Below are 19,550 nucleotides of genomic sequence, written 5' to 3' on the forward strand. Positions count from 1 at the left end.
AGACACGCTCAGTACAATACTGTTGCAAGATTTAATGTTTATTTCCCCAAGACAGCCTAGCCTGCACTCTACTTGGATAAATTTCACAAGCTAGTTTCCGCTGCTTCTAGTTTTAAACTTTAACCATGTTTCTGATGACAAGGAATGCTGCAAAAATACTCTAGTCCAACAAAGAGTTATGATCACAAAATAATCTTTATCCATTCTACAGTGTTTCAGAATTACCAGTTGATTTTAAAACACAAGGTAGATATAGATGCTAATGGTGGCTAATCTGGTATGTTTTATTATAGCAAACTGTTGTTCATGCAACACTTGTGCTCAAAGGGGAAGGCACAGCATTTCCTACAATGAGCCACCTTATAAAGAGTTCATTTTGTACAAATTTGTAACATCTCCTTGAATTTAGTGTGCAGAACCTCAAAACTGAGGCATTACTCCAATTATAAAAACACTTGCATCGCTTTTGTGCAAGTTTTAAAAATACAAAGTTCTCTCTAAAGTGGCTCAAAATAGATTGTTCATGGCTGCCTACATCTAAGATAAAAAGAGTCTAAAACAATTGGATTAGGCATATTAAAGGTGTTCAAACCATGACTTGATTTGTACATCTATTCACACCTCTTTTTCGGTCTTTATTCGGCAGTACATATGCACCAAATTCCATTTTTAGAAGTTTCCATATCATTTTCATAGAAAACAAAGTTTGAAAACAAGTAACATTGAAACACAGCACGGTATTCTACCACAACGGAAACATTTGGTTACAGGACTCAACAAAATCTAAAAATGAACTATGCTGTAGATTACCACATGCAAAGGTCTTCATGTTATCTTTGAAAATGAAAAGGATGAGATTTTATTACCACATTTTACTGCTTTCTACTATTATGGTAACTTGTGTACTGCAACACAGTCTATTTGAAGGGAAATGTATGATCTTTTTCATGCAAAAATCTACAAATTAGTTTTGATGATATGGAAAGCTTTTCATAACATCAAACATTCATCTGGTGCAAATGCACAGGGAAGCCTTCCTGAAACTCTGACTTTACAAACAACTAATAAGCCATACAGGAAAGAACTTAAAAATAACTGAAAGAAAAATAAGGAGGGGGAAAAAAACAAAAAAAAAAAAAAAAGAAAAAAGAAACACAGGCTGCAGGAGTAAACCAGAGTCTGCTGCTAAACCGGTCTTGGTTTTGTGTCCAGTGTAAGTTAACACTTATGAACTCATTTTGATGATTTACTAGGTTTTATTATCAGCCCCCTGAAGGCGAATCAAGCTTGCATGCGTTCACATACAGCATCACAACCATACTCTCGTACACACGCCACTCCAGGACTAGGAGTCTGCTTCATGACTGAAGAGCCCCGTATTGGAAACAAGTCTGGCTCCCAGCATCGAGTCCAGACATTCATTCAATGCTGTCCATTCACACGGTGCTTCATAGCAAGGCCTGGGCTCATTCTCCTTGGACTTATATGGGCATCCTATTCTCTTATGCTTACAAGGCTTGATGATGGTAGTACTGCATTTCCCCCCAATTGCTCTAGTAAGTCATTGTTCCTTCTCAGGCACTGAAGATCTTTGACCTGTAGCCCTTTTTCTTTGAACAATCTAAATAAGCATTCAGTGTGAAGTTTTTCATTACATTTTGCCACTCATTCTCACTCGCACCCACTCGCCATCTTGACTTCATTTGGGCTTTTCTGTGATTCCAAATGAAATCTTCACATTTTCTTTCCCGATTTAATGCAGCAGCGGATCCCATGAGCCAAGATTGATGGATCAAACCTTTTTTTTGTTTTTATTCAGTGCTGCATTGTACCTAACTTCCAAAATACCACTCTAAAACTGGAACCCTTCTGCTGGTACATTGGCAGATGAATTGAAACCAAATGTTCCGCCTTGTATTGCTTCTGGTACAAGGCTAGGATCTTCATCAATCTGCAAGAGAACAAGAATATAATAAGAAGGAACAGAAAGACAGGCTCACTGAAGTGACAAACTGCCTCTCCACCTATCCCCTTCATTGCATTTTCTTGCAACCTTCTCCCCCAACCAGGGAGTGCTATTATGATGAAATAATTTAACCTGAAATGCTTCAGATTTAGCAGATACACTTCATGGCACCTGGTACTCTCATTTTTAAAAGTTTCCACTCTGCAGAATACTGGAAAGTATTCTGTTGGCCACATATCATGCTTATTTGACAGCTTATGAAGTGTCACTGGTCCTAGAAAGAGACCAATAACACTTAAAGAGCAAGTTGAAATAGCAGTTTCAGCTTAAGTAGGTAGCACACAGGTTGCTAAATTGGCAACGTATTAAATTCCAAGTCTTGCTACATACACAGAATCTGAGCTCCTAAAAAGGACCTATTGCTTACATTTAAAAACAGACTGGCATAAAAAAAAAAAAAAGGAACCTTAAATGTAGGTAACGTTTGCATGTTCTACAGTTTAACCATTTCTGCAATTACGTGCTCCCCAGATCTGTCTAATCAAGTAGAAAACCTTTACTGCATGAAGCAGACTGACATTATATCTCCTTTATGCATAGTGAGCATCTTTTATAATTTGAAGTGCACAGAAATCTAATACCTTTGTTTGATTTACACTGCATGTTTAAACTGAAAGTGACATTCCTGATCAGCATGTTTTCACTTTCATTTGATGCACACGTACCACCTCTGAAATTATCAGAATATTCAAAACGTTTTTCTTATTAAGCAGAATCTTGAACTTAATACTCCAGTCAGCAAGTAGGTTAGCAGATGTGAAATAGCAAACTTGGAAGCTGACAGCTAGAAGAACTACTAGTTCTTCTAACCCTAACCCTAGCCTAGTGTTTCATTCCCTACAGATAAGGCTTAAATTAGGTATCAGACCTTTAGGCACTTCATCATGAACTACAGAAGATATGCAGCAGGTTCATATAAGGGCTCATTCTTCACTGAATCTGAAGTTTACTATGAAGTTTTGGAGATCTAACAGACTCCGAAACCAAAGGGTTGGTTTATAATAGAAGGGTTGGTGATAATAATAAACAAAACGTGCAGAACCTTAACAGTGCAGAAAGGTGTTAAGATAAACAAGCAACCCACTGAGCAGTGCTCTCCAGTAGCACAGTTGCAGAACATGACATATCCTGAATGGTGATGAGTCAGCCAAGCCTTCAGACTTCAAAACCCATTTAAATAGTTTCCTCTATGCTCCTTATCTCATTGAAGGTGACATGTAAGCAAAACCAAGCACAATACCCCTCTGTTTATCACATTGTTGAAGAGCACATCAAAACTTAAGCAACTAGTCCATGCTATTGCCACTATGACTATTACAGCGCTATGATATTTTAGGTGCCAGTGGACGTTCTATGCTTCTCTTAGACTACACACAAGGCAAGTTTTTCAGAATCCATAATCATAAGGCACAAGATCTATGCAAGTACACCAACCTTTCACATAATACAAGACCAGCTTAAGGCCAGAGCAGCTCACGTGCAGTGACTATTTCTGCAATCCGTGCGACTGCACCACTCAGGAATACAGATCAGGACAATGCCTATTGCTTTAAACAGATGAAGAATTTCAAGAGCTGGAAAACTCTACTTACTGCCTACAATCAACTATTCAGAAAGGCTGTGACATCAAGTTAAAATTCTATAAGCCTTTTAGTGTGAATGCCCTGAAATAATTCTGCATATTTGGCTTACAAACGTGCAACAGTACCCTAAATGCACATCAGTCAATTGGATAGACTAAAAAATTCACATGGAAAACAACCCAACAAACGCCAGGCTTTGGAGCTGCTGCCTCCCTCCTGAATCACATTTATGAAAGAAAACAAATGATTACAAAAGCAGGTGTCAGAACTGTAACACACTTACATCATCTGAAGAGAAGAACTGATCAATGATCTCATAAGCCAGTTTGTAGATGTCTTCATTTTCATGATTTTGTAGCTGTTCAATTTTCTCCAGGCCTACACAAAAGATGCAGTCAAATTAAAATACTAAGTCGAAGTAAAACTATCTCCCTCACTCTCCTTAAAGTCTCATCATACAAAATCATTAAAAACAAACCTAGATATAAAGTAAAACTCAATAAGAAGCTGTTAAACCCACCTGACGTGCTTAGGCATAAAAGCTTTAGAGACTGGACAAGATGTACTAGAGGCTTTGGAACACACAGCACAAGACCAGGAAAGGTCATAGAGAAGGCCAGTTCCAAGAGTTATGGTGATCCTTCTCTTCCCACTTGGAGTGGTTAGGCCAGTCTTTGGAAATAAGGGCAGACATGGGGGCACTGAGCAGTGCTTTGTACCCTCAGTTCACAGCTGCAGCCACAACCCATGACATTCCAAACCACATGCACGCTCTTGGTAGCACACATGCCATTGCTTACTGATCTGCAGCTTGATTATATACACCAACCAGCTCCTGGATACCATTTTTTGGCAGACACGAGTGAAGCATGCATCTGTGTTTTTAATGTTCTGACCAGCAGAGATTTAGGCACGAACGCCTCTCCTCCCTCCTGCCACTCTCACTGAATTAAGCTTTCTCCCTCTTTCAAGTTTTTGTGTTTTAAAGTTCACTCCACGCTCATGATATCTCAGTTTTCACTCGTGCTCAAGCTTAGTATCACTGTTCTTTCACCCTGGAAGATTTTCAGTCAACTTAAATAGCAACCAGCACACAGGAAGTCTGAAAGCCATTAAGAAAATAAAGCTGTATTTCTGCAACTTGTGTGCCCTTATTATTTTATTCCCCCCTTAAAAAGAAAGAAAAACACCCAGACACACGTATGATTAAGGTAAGCAAGTTATCCACACATTTACAGGTAATTTGTCAAGTACACTGCATGACTAGCATAACTGATGCCTAATGAACTTGACTGCCATACGTCAATTCCTCCATGTTTTACTTGATCATGAACTTAAACAGACACAAAAAGATGATGTTTCTTAAAATACATAAATAGATTTGCTTAAAACATCTGTGCCAACACAGGGCCCACAGCACACACACAGGGCAGGAGGCTCAACAAACAGTGTTTTTAAAACAGTATAAAGACAACTCAACTTCATACCTCCGCACTCCTCAATAAGATTGGCTATGGTTTCTGCTTCATCTTCAGCCATTTTTAATATATTACTTAGTCCATCCAGAACCACTTGCACAACTTGTGCATCTTTTACTGTTAGCAAATTGCAAAAGGGAGGAATTACGTTTTGTTGAATTAAGTATGCCACCTAAGGATAAAAAAGGAAAAGGCAGTGATCTCAACAGCGCGACAAAGCACCACAAGCACAAACAGCCAAATGTAAGGCAGTCAGAACACTCAAAGTTACCCATCAGGGCAAAAGCAGTCTGTAGAAGACACATCTCATTGGTTTTTTAATTTATAGCATAGCAGAGTAAACATGAACTATGTTAAAAATATGTTTCGAAAGGAAGACTGCTTAAACAAATGGCAGATACTGTAGATTTCTCAGCAATACAAAAGGGTCTGAACTTCATGTTCAAATGACACAATTTTATATTCTGGGTTAACAAGAAAGTCTTGTAACATAGCTAACATTTTCATCCAAAAAATGGTAAAAAGATACAAATGCTGAATGATCAAGATCCTTATCAGAGTGTTACTCATAGCTATGAGGCTATCCTAACAGAGGGGCCTCCACCCAACTCCCCACTGATACGGCCATTCCAAAACCAGAACCTAAGCTCACTCCTAAATCTCTTGTGGAAAAGGAAAAAAAATGACTTAAGCAAAGAATAATCTGGATATTCATAATCCTGCCACAGGATTTATGTCTGCTCATCAGGTTTGACTCACTTGGTCTTTTCTTCCGCTGATTGTTAAATTGCTTATTGCCCAAGCAGCTTCTTTCTGAGTACCAAAGTCGCCCTAAAATACAACAGCAAATAGAAATTACATCAGATAAGAACTGGAATTATTGCATTCTAGTCAAAGCTTTAATTTGCTACTCTTTATTCTGCATGGTAACAACATCTCTTCCACTAGAAACGTGCTGCATTGAAGCACTCGTTTCTGACATTCTTTATCAATAGCTGTCATGTTGCAGCAAGAGATAAGTGGTGCATGTTTGTTTTGATAAACATGTGCTATGTGCACTGTGCATGGCACACAGCGTAACTGCCTGCCTCTGAAGTTAGTCAAGTTTTCTTACTAAGTTTGAAAACCAGAAAGGTTTGCCCCTCACTCTTTTCTCAGTGACCTCACTGAGATCATGATTCTCATGGTGGGTTTGAACTATTTGTAAACAGATATTTATTACTTAAGGGAAAAAAGTATTTCTTCAGTTAAGACTCATTCCATCTTCATCTTGACTACGAGCAAGGTTGGTGTTTCTGGCTTCTACCACCATAAAGCAGCACACCTGTATACAGCAAGTTGCCATTTCCGAAGCAGAGCTCAGAAATACACTCTACAACTACTTCATACATCCACTTATTTTTTGTTGATACAGTTTTAATTGTTTAAAAAAAAAAAAAAAAAAGATAGGACATCCCTATTCCATACCCTTAACCTTTGGCAAAGCATTGGGAACTACTTCACAGTCCTCCATCCACATGTATTAATTTTACATACAGGCAAGAATTTCTGCCCCCACTCTTTAGAAAGAAGACAGAAATTAACAAGACTAAAAGAACTGAGAACAGGGGGGATTTGCTTCTTTCTCCAGTACATTCAACATGCATTTTTGTACAGTTCTTCACAAAGTACTATCCAAAACAGTAACACATATCTTGCAACATATTAAAAGTGCCCAAAGTTAAGGTTTATCACCCCCTCTTCCCCATCCCCAAGCTTACAGTATGCTGTAAAACATAAAGCAAGAAACTCAGTGTCATTTTCCCCACTTAATGAAATTAACTGTTAAATCCTTCTTACTATCTCACCTTATCTAGAAGATGTATTATCATTGGAACAAGGTTTGCATCTATTACTGCCTGAACTTGCTGCTGATTTCCTGCAGTGATGTTAGATAGAAACCACACTGCTTCCTGAAAAATAAAAGGTTTTGAGAAATTAATTCAAACAGTATTCTGTATTTTATTTCCATCAGCAAGATTTTACATTCACAGAATCATAATCAAACAGTTTGGGCTGGAAGGCACCTTTAAGACCATCTAGATCCAAGCCTCCTGCTATAAGCAGGGGCACTTCTCTCTAGGCAAGGTTGCTCACAGCCCCATCCAGCCCGGCCCTGAATGCTTCCAGGAAGCAGGCATTCACAACCTCAGTGTTCCACCCGTTCCAGTGCTTCACCGCACTCACAGCAAAGAATTTCTTCCTAATATCTAGCCTACAACTTCCCTCTTCCAGTTTAAAACCATTTCCCCTCATCCTGTCACCACCTGCCTTTACACAAAGTCCCTCCCCAGCTTTCCTGTAGCCCCTTTCAGGCACTGGAAGGCCACTATAAGGTTCTCCCAGAGCCTTCTCCTCCCCAGGCTGCAGAGCCCCAGCCCAATGTGTCCCCACAGAGGAGGTGCTCCAGCCCTCTGATCATCTTCGTGGCCCTCCTCTGGACCTGCTCCAACAGCTCAACTTATTTAGCATGATTTTCTGGACAATACAATTTCCCAATTTCTATACTTAAACGTTCAACTGAGTCTCTTGGATCAGATCACAGGATCATTTTCATTAATGAACCTGTTAGAGATTTAAGATGCCTAGGCTTGTCTTGGTGAGCTCGTCTTGGGCTTTAATCATTGGCAATGTTGGAAAGTAGGACCCCAGAATTTAACAACATGCCTCAGATGCACTCCGGAATCAGCACTTCATTATCAGTGCCCCCATTTAAAGCCTTCTCTATACAAGCATGCATGCACACACACCCCTCTCCCATCCTCCCACCCCATTTGACTCTGTTCCTCACACACAATCCATTCAAAGAGACATCCAATTATCTCCATTTCATCACTTCCAAGAGAGTCAGTTTAATTAAAATGACATTTCACATATCAATAACCCTAACATTTATGTCACTCGCCAAAATTACAAGATAAAGCATTAATTTCATAGGAATCATAGGAATTCATTTAGATGAATCAGAAAACAACCATTCTTTGTCAGGAACAAGTTTTAGTTCCTTAAGAGATTTTTCTATGGTTGTTAAATTCAAGAGGGGAAAAAAAAAAGAAAAGTCATCATCCATTTTGCTGTAAAGCTGGCATTTTGTAATTAGTCATTACTCAAATCTCTACCACGCTACATTATGTGGATTCCAAATCAGCTGAACCAAATATAAGGGCTGTATCAATCAAACACAAACTGTGCAATTACATACCTTATTAATTTTTTCTTTGGGATGTGTCAGAAGTGCTGGAAAATGTGAAAGGGCTTCACAATTCAGAACTACCTGTGTCTGTTCATCAGTACCAGTGACAATGTTTCCTACCGCTCTCAGCGCAGCAGTCTGAAACAAAACACTTTCAGTTCTTGCAAACAGAACATTTCCTTTAAGCAGAAAGAGCAAAGATTTTTCTAACTGAGCATATGCTGCAGCTTCAAACAGTTAAAGAGGCAAACTATGTTATGTTAATGACGTACCATATAGGAAAAAGTACTCTTTAAAGTTCATCATGGACTGTAAAAAGAAATTAGCTGCTCTCTCTAGCATTGCATTTTGAGCAACACTTAAAAAAAGTTAGCTGAACTCACTTGTACTTTCACTTCTTGATGACTGAGAAGAGGAACCAAATGAGGGACTATTCCGGAGTCTATCACCATCTGGATCTGTTCATTGCCAGCATCCGTTAGATATGAGAGAGCCCAGACTGTATCTACCAATATCTAACAGAAAAAACACATTCATTTGTAGTTACCACAGAGGTATCATCATTAAAAACAAAGAACTGATGTAACACAGCAGATTCTTGTCCATAACCTACTTCGTTTGATAAACTTAATGCTTTCCAGTCTATGGAAGTCTGAAATAATTTATTTAAACATTGTAGTGAAACACTGTTGCCATTAACTTTACCAACTCAGCTACAACTTCACTAAAGAACAATTCTTAACTCCAATTTCTGTTTAGGCAAAAAGCTGACCTATAATTTTAGGGAAGTCAGTCATTTACTTTACTACGAAACAACCTATGCTTGTATTTCACCTCTGATGCAATGTAATACCTGCTAACATGCCCACATTTTCTTCTTATTTACACAGATTTTTGTTATCATTTCAAGCTTAAGTGGAAGTCATAAAAACCCAACATTTATTTGTTACCAGATGCTTACAGAAAATCAAGTCAAATTTGATTTTGTATCAGGATGAACTTCAGGATGAACTTCATGAATGGGTAAAAGCTGATTCTCTTCAAGTACATTCAAGTAAAGACTTACAGAGAGAGAAATACAAGGCAAAAATCCTAACTGCTGCTTAAAATCAAATATGATAATAAGATTACCACAGGGTGATAGATTTATTCATTTTATAAAGAGCTACTTAAGTACGGGAAGCTTTATGCTTCAGCTAAAAAGCTGTACCAGAACACAAAACTATTTCCAAGCAGAATTACTTACATTTACATCTGTGTGGTGAATTAAAACACAGAGGGCTGGAAGGATCTAAAGAGAAAAAAGAATCATTTCACTGTTATTTTTAAGGCATTCAGATACTCAGCTTTGCTTTAATTACAGTGAGCAATTCAGTCACCTCCTGAATGGTTTCCATTGGCGGAGGAGGATCTTTGTGACGGCACAAGTTGACCATGACCCAAGTAACATTTCTTAAGAAAGTTATGGGAATAGATGGGCTGATGAAGGACAGCAGTGGTTTCACTACTCCAAGGCTAATAACGTAATCTCTACACTGGGGTCCATCACCTGTTAAAAATATCAAGAGAGAAAGAAAGCAAAGGTCATCCCATTCAATTCACAGAAAGGTAATGCCACAACTGGTCACCTTAATCCAAAAACACACTCCAAATTCCTAATGGTAATCTTCAAGACTCTGTATGAGTGGACAAGACCAGTTTACGTGCGTCCTGTTGTTTGGAAAACAAGTCTGTACCACTGGTTCTGCATACATCCAACAAAAGCACAGCTCAATTTGATTCATCATGGCTACTCAATAAATCACATTGGATCCAGTCAGACTTCAGCATCCATGCTTACGAGTCATTCTAACTTCCGTACATTTAAAATTCAAACAACTGAAAATGCATACAAAGTTCAAGGCACAGGCATGTGGCTCAACAGCCTGCTTTTCATGTCTTCCTTTCTCTCTTGAGCAGGGGAGTGATGTTTCTCACTTTCCAATCATCAGGGACTTTGCTTTACAGCCATGCTTTTCCAGATGTGCTGAGTGGCTTGGCCACCACACCAGCCAGCCCCTCCAGAACCCCAGGACACATGTCATCTGGTCCTACAGATACATACACACGTGGCATCATGAGCTGGTCTTGGAACTGCTCCACTCTTACACTAGGATAGATTTTGCTTCCTTAAACCCACTCTTAGATGTTCAGGGACATACAAGCATACAGTACATTTCAGGCAGTTACAAAATCAAGCTTTTTATTGGCTTGCTTCTTAAGACCTGGCATTTCTAAAATGTCAGATGGAAGAAACCTCAGTATGTCAGAAATCACAACTTCAAGCACTGCAACTGTAATGGATTGGATGCCATCTACAAGCACTGGCTAAAGCCTGCGCACAAAAAGTCAAATTAAAGACTGAATGATCACAACTTGTCTACTACTCAATATAACTTGTGAGCTCAGGCCATATTTCAAAACCCAATGCAAAACAGTTTTCATTTTAACAATCTACATGCCTGTTGGACAATAACTCCTCTTTTCCTGTATGTGCAAAGAAATGCTTTGGGGTGTACACCCTAAATGCATGACAGAGAAAACAGGAAAGAGTTAAGAACAGAGTGACTGCCAAGAAAGGCTGCTTACTGTCCTACAGCTGAACATCTCAGAGTTCTGATGTAAAATGCTACCTAGTTTATTCGTTCATTTTCAAAAGGAACTCAGCAATTTTTAGTGGCAGGAGTAATACAAACCTATGATATTGCCTAAAGCCCACACAGCTTGTTCACAAACATTTTGGTGAGGTGAATGCAGCAGTCTCAGAAAAAGTGGTACAGCATCTGAAAAACACAAACAAAACACCATGCAGTTGTTAAGGAATACGTATCTGAAAAGACCAAATTACTTAACTCAAAGTTTCGTAAGACTTTCTTCTTGTGGTTGAGCGTTGGTCAAAGCTTTACCAGCTTGCCAGATGATACTGAAGTAAAACACTGTAACAATTCTTCCTTTATTACTTGCTCTTATTGAGCTTGCAACTCTTAAAATAACCTGACATTTAATTTGCTTTAAGTCTCAAAAAATTACCAAGGCTTGTCAGAACTCCAAGCTGAGTTACACTCATTATACACAGAAATCCAGCACTAACTTTTTTTAAACAGAACTAATTGCAGAAGTACTAACCGTGCAGCCAACCTCATCCAGTCAAGTTAGCCAACATAAATCAATAGATTATTGACCAGCAATGTAGTAACAGGGATGTGGAATAGATCTGCTGCAATCTTAAACACTGTCCCCCTACCACATCACTACTAGTAGTGAAGTATGCACCAGTTGCTAACCAGAAATCCACCCAGCCACTTCACAGCTAAGATGGTGCTAAGAAATAGGAAATAGGTACATTTTTTAAATATAAAACAAATAACATACAAGCTGCAAGAAGCCTGTAACTGTTTAGCACTAAAAATGAAAAAGAACCAATCTACTTCAATGGCTGAAGTGAAACAGTTACAGAAAACACAAAACATTGACATTTCATGGTTTAAACCACACTGCACGTTTGAGAAGCTGCGTACTTACTACACTGAATAAAGTTCCAAGTAGCACTAAAAAAGCCAATACATGATTGCAATGTTGGGGAAAACAAAATCAAGTATAATTCTGTCTTTTCATTTCTGGAAACATTGTATACTTAATCGTATCAGCAGCACTGCAATACGACACTGTTTCTACCCATTAAGGACAACAGCGTCTCACATACTGTAATTCCTGTGGATTTCTTCCTTGGATTTTAGGCAAAGTCAGTATGTTAGGCTCCTTCAGGGTCTCAGGAAGCTCTGCAGACACTTCTACTTAGCTTTTTCTTTATAAAAAAGAACTTAAGCCACATTTCAAATACAGAAGATAGACTGCTTTATAACTCAGATTCCAAGTACAAGACAAATTCCTTCCCAAACTTCAGGCACCTCAAATCACAAAGGCTAGTGCTTTTTCTTCAGCTCAAGTTAGGAAAAGTTTCATGAGACACGTTCTCTAGACTTGGCTCACACTTTTCTTCTCTCTTTGCAATTACATGGGAAATTCCCCCATGGGAGACTTTTTTTTTTTTTTTTAATTATGCTTGAGAACTGAAAACCAGCAGATATCAACTCTGCTAAAATAGTGTGAGTTCCCAGAAGAGATTACTCACCATCAGGAAACCCAACTGAATTTAAAAATCTGAGAAAATGAAGAACAAAAGCAGATGTGCACTTCAACTGATGCTGCTTGCCAGAGAAGAAGTAGAACTTCTGGCAGGAGACTTCATGGACAGGTCCTTCAGCGACGGGCCTGTGATTGACAACTCAATTTCAACCTGGCTATCGCATGAAAGGACCAACCCTATCACACGTGGACTGGTGAACATGCTTGAGATACAGAGAAACAGGAGTGTGGATGCGATGCTCTTTACACTACCGTTTAAATCTTGTTTTTGTGGAAGCTATGGTGCATGCTTTATCAACCACCAAATAGTACTGGACTTACTAGATTGAACTACGGCCTGCGTTTGTTCAGAGGTTCCAGATGCAATGTTTGTCAAAGCCCACGCAGCTTCAAACTGTAAAGAAGGACTAGAGAAATAAAAAACATATTGTAACATGAGTTTTCAGTCAGAACACACATTACTAAGCTAATTAGGCACATTAGCTAAACACTAGGAACTCCCCCAACAATACTTGGATTTGTAGAAATACTCACTTGTCATCTCTTTCAAGACAGTGCACTAAAATAGGTAATATTCCTGATTTTATTAGATCATCAATTGGTGGATTGCGATCACTGGAAAGCAGTTTTCTGTGTAAGAAAATAAGAAAACGCAAAAGTCAACAATCACAGAATGAGAAGTGAGGACTAGAAAGGGTCACTGACTGTCATTTAGTCCAACACCCTGCCCAAAGTGCAATTATGATCAGGTCAGTCATTAAGGATCTGCTTTTTTTAAATCATTAAGTGACATACCCTCCTTACTTAAACCAGAATACACACTGTCTGAATTCAACTGCGTGGTTGAATGAAAGAATGAAAACAGCACATGTGAGAGAAGTGTCTTCTTACCTTGCAGCTTGCACAGCACTTAACTGTATACCCTGGTTGTCACTTGAAGCATTCTAAAATAAGAGAAAATTCAGACTTTTCACATTTGTCAACATAACATAAATAATGTGAGGACAACAATTATCATTATTATTATTATTTTTACCTGTACTATTGCTTCCAAAGAAGTGTTTTGCTAGGAAAAAAAGATACAAGAGCAGTTAGAAATCAGCCATCTCTGAAGGAAAAAAAAAAAGACATGGTTTAGAGTTAATTCTTACCACTCTGAAGTCTCCATCTATATCAGAATCTTCACAGATATCTTCATGGGGAACATTTCTTCTCTTTAGAAGATGTTCGTCTCTTTTGTTCTTAAAAACATGTTAATTAACAAATTAGATTTAGGGGACGTGTGGGCTGTTAAGAAATGATTTTTTTATACCAGCATCTTAAGTGGGTCTTCATTGAGACTATTAAAAGTTCCAACACTCAGAAGTTAGTAACTGGTGCAGAGGGAAGCACACTTTGGAAATCACTTTTTGTAAGTAAAAACGTCATCTAGTTTCAGCTCTAGCAGTAACTGCACTTCTTCTAGAAGTTTCATATGTACATCCATCAATGCTGACACTGCAACTTAACTGTTAATATTTGCAACAAGACCAGGCCATTCCCTGAAGTTAGATTTTCTGAAGTAATTCAAGCTATAATTTGAGACAAAGTCAACTTATTTCCAAAAATTCTCAACAGCTGTATCTTCACACACATCCTTGTGTGTTAAACTGCTGCTCTGGGAAAGAAAATAGCTCCATACCCATAGCAGCCAGTACAGCCCTCACAGTAATGACAAAGGAGCCTCACAGGTATAAAAGAATCACAGAGTGGCCTGGGTTGAAAAGGAGCACAGGGCTCATCAGTTCCAACCCCTGCTGTGTGCAGGTCACCGACCAGCAGACCAGGCTGCCCACAGCCACATCCAGCCTGGCCTTGAATGCCTGCAGGGATGGGGCATCCACAGCCTCCTTGGGCAACCTGTGCCAGTGCCTCACCACCCTCTGGGTGAAAAACTTCCTCCTCATATCCAACCTAAACCTCCCCTGTGTCAGTTTAAAACCATTCCTCCTTGTCCTTGCCAAAAATGGTAAGTCTTTCAAAATCTTCAAAATTAAAAAAACTTGCTGCAGGAACAAGAATCATTCTTCTCCTAAGGCTACAAATAAAACTTCATTTTTAAATGCAAGACTTCTAGTACTGGGAATGGTAACCAGAGCTTTCTTCTAAACCAAGATACCTCCACAGAATTAGTAAGGATTAACAGTTGAAGCATGGTGTTCCCTGTGGACTGCAGAGTTACACACAAGCATTTTATCTACTTAAAAGTAACCAGCATCACCAAGTTCCATTCAGTAAGAAGTTAATACTAGTTTATCTCACCTTTCTCAACTCAACGACAACTTCATTCCTTTGTCTTCTCATAGTCTGAAAAGAATCAAAACAGAAGTACATTATGATCTGGACCTGGGTTAAGTGATTTTTGCCCAACTATTTTCAACTTCATGCACTTTGAACAGTACTTATACACACCAGATTTCATTTTCGCTCTAGGAGCAGAAATCCAACAGGAGATGAAGTAACCAAAGCGAGGAACAAACAAGCACCTTGAAGAGCAATATCAGATGATGCTGTTTGTAAGATATAACAGTGCCACGGCAAGCTAACAGAGAGTAGACTGGGATTGCCTGATATTTATAACTCTTTCTCAATTCAAGATTACTAGTTGTTTATTCCCCCCACTAAAAGAATACCCACATCACCAGAATACATGAGGCCAAAACCCTGAGCCAGCAGTTCTGTACTCAGCACTGACCTCCCTCCAGGCTTAGGCAAAGGGAACGTGAAAGCCATAAAGCCTCAACCATAACAGTTACCCTGCCTTGGGTAACACATTTATGAATAAGTTCAAATTAAGAGACCTAATAAGCAAAATTGAACTATAATGTGCAAAACCAAACTACAACTGAGAAAATAACATCCAACAAAATCCATGTACAACCCTTCATACAGTAAGGACAAACATTCTCCTTATCCTGTCCCACTCAGAGTATTCAGAAAAAGTGTAAATATACAAAAATTCATTCACTTGTGAAAGGTATTAACAAAAAGAAAATGATCTACAGCGATTTTGTCCTGTGCTTCAAAATCTGAATGAGTAACAACAGAACTGCATTTTTACTGTGAATGAAACGTTTCCAGAGAAAGTCTGGAATCCCAGAGCACGAGGGACTGCTTTAACAGTGGATGTGGGGGAAAAAGCAGCCAGGGGAGCTTCTGACCAGCAATAAGGAACAGCTTGGAAGGATTAAAAACCCAACTTTTGGGTATATAAGTATTTGTATTGAAAGAAATGGACATTAGATCACAATCAAGCTTTCAGCTCTGGGCAAGGCATCACACCTTCTTGAAGGAAGGAGTCAAAAGGAAAAGAGGAAAAGAAGTGAGTGGAAAAGAAGGTATGGCCTTGCACTGCTTTGCTGGCAGAAACTTTTGTTGCTGGAGGGCCAAAAATGCATTTTGTCAGGAGAACAACAGGCAGAGGACAGCAGTGAGGAACACCTGCAGGCCAACGGCTTCCCATTAAATAAAAGGCAAAGCAAAGGAGTGTACCTAATGCAGCTGCAGCACATAGACCTGCCAGGTAAGAGTCACTACCAAGTACAAAGAGTCCCACACTAAAAGCACCAAAGCCAGCAGTCAGGAGATGTGCAGATTTTAGAGGATGTGAGCCCAACTGGCCAGTCAAAACCACAGTTAATAGAGGAGCTCAGTGCTGCTTACATGCATGGCCTCTTCAACTGTACACCTACAAAAAGTCACATCAACAACACAAGGTCAGCAGCTAGCACACCTGGATGCAGATAAGCTCCATTTCCCTACAATGGGCTCTGCACAGGTGGCCATGGGATGGCAGCCCCAGCAGCTCTGGGCCTCAATGCCTCTGGGTGAAGAGCTGCTGCTTAACATCCAAACTAAACCTCTCCTGTTTGAGTTTTTCCCTTGTCCTAGAGGGAAAAACTGTTGCTAACCAAGAAGGAGATCAGCTATATCATTTCAAAGAGTGAGTGGAAATCTGCATTGCTGGGAAACCAATTGTAAAGGGAAATGAAACCATAAGGGTTTTTAAAAAGCCGAATCGTCACAACTAACAGCGTCATGACTCGGATGGCAGCACATCCTCATTCAGGAGAAGCACACATGTAACAGAAACAGGGAGAGAATAGTAGAATTAAAACAGATACTCCGAGCAAAAAAGTCTTGGGCACAACTTCTACAAAGTTTCTTCACTTGGAAAAAATAAAAGTCATGTGTAACGATCAGCCTTCAAAACCCTGTGAACCCATCAACACTGCTGGAAAAGGAAAAGGATTCTCCCTCCAGAAAGTAAAATCACCCAAAAACAAACCCAACAGAGAACTGCCAGCCCCATGGCTTCAGTTTCTCTCTGAAAAGTTTCTCTCGGGTTCTGAAGAGCACCTGAAAGCCAAGGACTCACAGAAGCCTCTGCACAACAGACAAACCACCACTGAAGAGCAGTTGATCAAAGCAGGGCTCCCTCAAGTCACTTCCTATGCAAGCAGTGCTGGGTTGATGAAGAAGCTGCTGTTGGTTCACCTGTCACTGCTCTGCCTTCCAGGAAAGGAAAACACACAAGGATGAGATGGAGTCCATAAGTTTCACAGTACTATCATCAGTGCTGGAAATGGAACAGACTGCTCTGAAAAACTCAGTAACAGCAACACTCAGATAAACTTGTGTTGTTTGTCAGAAAACATCTCAAAGAGAAGAAATCAGGGTGCACTGCTTTCCTTGGCAGATGGCATCATACAGCTGCATTCTCCAGTGTCACCTTCGGCTCTGAAGAAGCTCTGATGTGATTGTTGAACTGCTCTGAAGCAGTCTCACCTTGCACTAACACAACCATTAGCAAGCAAGCTCAATTTACAAGTTTGTAGAAACCAATTCTGAATGCTCCTTCCTTGGCAACTGCTCCACTGCATCTTCAGGACGAATTCATCTGGCTCTTTTCATTCACTGGATCCTGCTCTACATCAGAAATCAAGTCACCAAATCTATTTTCATCAACCTACCGCTGCTACCCCTTTTTTCAGTATATTTAGCTGCTAACATTTTTTATCATAAAGGCTATTTTCTGACCATTAATCACCACTGAGCCCTTCAGCTTATCAGTACAATCTTGTGTGAGCTGCAGGATGCTGATATGCTCGTGTTTTCCTCAGCAACGCCCAATACAGAAGTGTTTTATGTCCCACACTCAAGGACAGCTCAGACCCATCAGCCTAGCAGGCACTCACATCCAGAGCTAACATGCCCTCTTCCACTTCTTTCTCCAACCCATGCTTCTCAAGAACTCGACCCTACCACACACACAGCTGGAGGAGCATGCCTTCATGCTTTCCTGTTTGCACTTCAGGGGAGGACTGCCATCATGAAATACTTCATTTGAGCACTTACTTGCACCCCTACAACAACAGTGGCTAAGAAGGCGGCTCCATACCCACAGCAGCCAGTACAGCCCTCACAGCAATGACAAAGGAGCCTCAGGTATAAAAGAATCACAGAGAGGCCTGGGTTGAAAAGGAGCACAATGCTCATCCAGTTCCAACCCCCTGCTGTGTGCAGGTCACCAACCAGCAGACCAGGCTGCCCAGAGCCACATCCAGCCTGGCCTTGAATGCCTGCAGGGATGGGGCATCCACAGCCTCCCTGGGCAACCTGTTCCAGTGCATCACAACCTCCTGTGTGAACAACTTCCTCCTAAAAAGGCACTGAACTACAAAAGGAAGGATGAAGTCTTTGGAGCTGTATGCAAGCTCACATCTGGATTTGGTAAAAATCCAGAACAGTGATTTAGGCCCTCCTTTATCCATTATTTCCCTCCTATACTAATTCTGATTCACCTGCAGACTGCAGCAGTAAAGGCTGCTCTCAAGATCACCCATAAAAATGCTGCAGAGTTTTAAAGCAGACCATCCCCAGAAAAACACATCTCAGCTTTTTCCACTTTAGGAATATAATGGGAACTCTCCGTCCAAAGAAATACAAGTAACACAAATAATAAAATAAAAAGCAATGACGCCGCACACGCTGCCATTCTGGCTTTTTTCCTGGAGAAGCCGCGTACTCCAACTGAAACGCTTTATAAAAACAAGTCTCTCGCTATGACTTTTAAACAACAAAGCGTCCGAGCTTCCTCACAGAACTGCAAGTCAGCGTAACGGGACCTATTTTTAACCGGGGAGTGAGATTCCTGCGCTCCTTCAGTCACAAACCCCCCCTCGCATCCCGCTCTCTCTGAGGGGCAGCGCGGGGTCCCTCGGACGCGCGGGGCGAAGGCGAAGGCCCCACGCGTCCGAGGGAGCCCCGCGCTGCCCCTCAGCGCCTCCTCCCCCAAGCGCGCAGCCCAACGGCCGCACCCGAGCGCGCAGCGCGGCCTCTCCCTTCCCCTTCCCTCCCGTCCCTCCCTCGCTGGGCGGGCGGCGCAGGCCGCAGCCCCGCGGCGGGCCCCTCGTCGGCGGATTAAGGAAAGACGCCACACGGCCGTTCCGTCTCTTTCCCGCCGCCATAGCCGGGCGGTTCCTCTCGTACCTCCAGGTCGCGGCCTTTGTTCTTGAAGTTCTTCAGCCGTTGGTTGTCCAGTTTCTCGTTGTCGGCCATGGCGGGGGGGAAGGTGGGAGGGAGCGCGGTTGCTGCTCCTCCGCCGCCTCCTCCTCCTTTTTCTCCTCCCGGACCCGTGGCCCCGGAGCTCGAATCCACCGGAGGCCGCTTTAAGCAGCGGCCGAGTTCTCTCGCCGCGCCGCTGCCGGCCTGCTCGGGGCGGCGCTGCCCCGCTGCCGGGCGCCGAACGTGCCGGGAGCCAGGGACGGTGCGAGAGGGAAAGGGGGGAGGGGGGAGGGGAAAGAGGGGCAGCCTCGCTCTGGGCCGCCCGGCCGCGCCCGCCGATTGGTCGAGGAGCCCGCGGCCGGCGGCCAATGGGAGAAGGGAGGGAGAGGGAGGGAGCTGCGCGGCGCCGTGACGCGCGCGATGACGGAGATCGGGAGGGGGAGGGGAGAGAGAGCGAGCCTTTCCAGGAGCTTCGGCCGCCGCCATTTTGAGTGGCGGGT

The 19,550-nt window shown here is 41.4% G+C and overlaps 1 protein-coding gene and 1 non-coding gene across 3 annotated transcripts; both read right to left on the minus strand.

The window, feature by feature from the left end:
* Positions 1-20: 20 nt before the first annotated feature.
* Positions 21-19,275, minus strand: KPNA4 (karyopherin subunit alpha 4). Of its 2 annotated transcripts, none has more exons than XM_042881106.1 (17): positions 19,036-19,275; positions 14,806-14,850; positions 13,656-13,745; positions 13,541-13,570; positions 13,396-13,448; positions 13,039-13,134; positions 12,826-12,911; positions 11,055-11,141; positions 9,699-9,868; positions 9,566-9,610; positions 8,703-8,834; positions 8,329-8,457; positions 6,935-7,039; positions 5,847-5,918; positions 5,097-5,259; positions 3,893-3,987; positions 21-1,951 (listed from the first exon to the last, which is right to left on the minus strand). In XM_042881106.1, the coding sequence occupies exons 1-17, from the start codon at positions 19,102-19,104 to the stop codon at positions 1,853-1,855; spliced, it is 1,566 nt and encodes a 521-aa protein (XP_042737040.1). In that variant the 5' UTR covers positions 19,105-19,275; the 3' UTR covers positions 21-1,852. The 2 variants fall into 2 exon arrangements, with proteins under 2 accessions (XP_042737040.1, XP_042737041.1); XM_042881107.1 differs by lacking the exon at positions 19,036-19,275 and adding an exon at positions 14,956-15,012.
* LOC122185521 lies at positions 7,656-7,967 on the minus strand. The gene has a single exon (XR_006180905.1).
* Positions 19,276-19,550: the final 275 nt, after the last annotated feature.

The sequence above is a fragment of the Lagopus leucura genome, unplaced genomic scaffold (assembly GCF_019238085.1).
Source record: "Lagopus leucura isolate 7727_CA_CO unplaced genomic scaffold, USGS_WTPT01 Super-Scaffold_100029, whole genome shotgun sequence".
Lineage (NCBI taxonomy): Eukaryota > Metazoa > Chordata > Aves > Galliformes > Phasianidae > Lagopus > Lagopus leucura.

What these genes read in the sequence shown, in the direction of transcription:
- KPNA4 (XM_042881106.1), bottom strand. Translation starts at nt 19,104, where the DNA reads ATGGCCGACAACGAGAAACTGGACAACCAACGGCTGAAGAACTTCAAG. An exon ending in CTTTGGAAGCAATAGTACAG is followed by an intron (nt 13,449 to 13,540) that starts GTAAAAATAATA and finishes CTCTTATTTTAG; the next exon opens with AATGCTTCAAGTGACAACCA. An exon ending in ATCAAGAAGTGAAAGTACAA is followed by an intron (nt 8,458 to 8,702) that starts GTGAGTTCAGCT and finishes GTTTTGTTTCAG; the next exon opens with ACTGCTGCGCTGAGAGCGGT.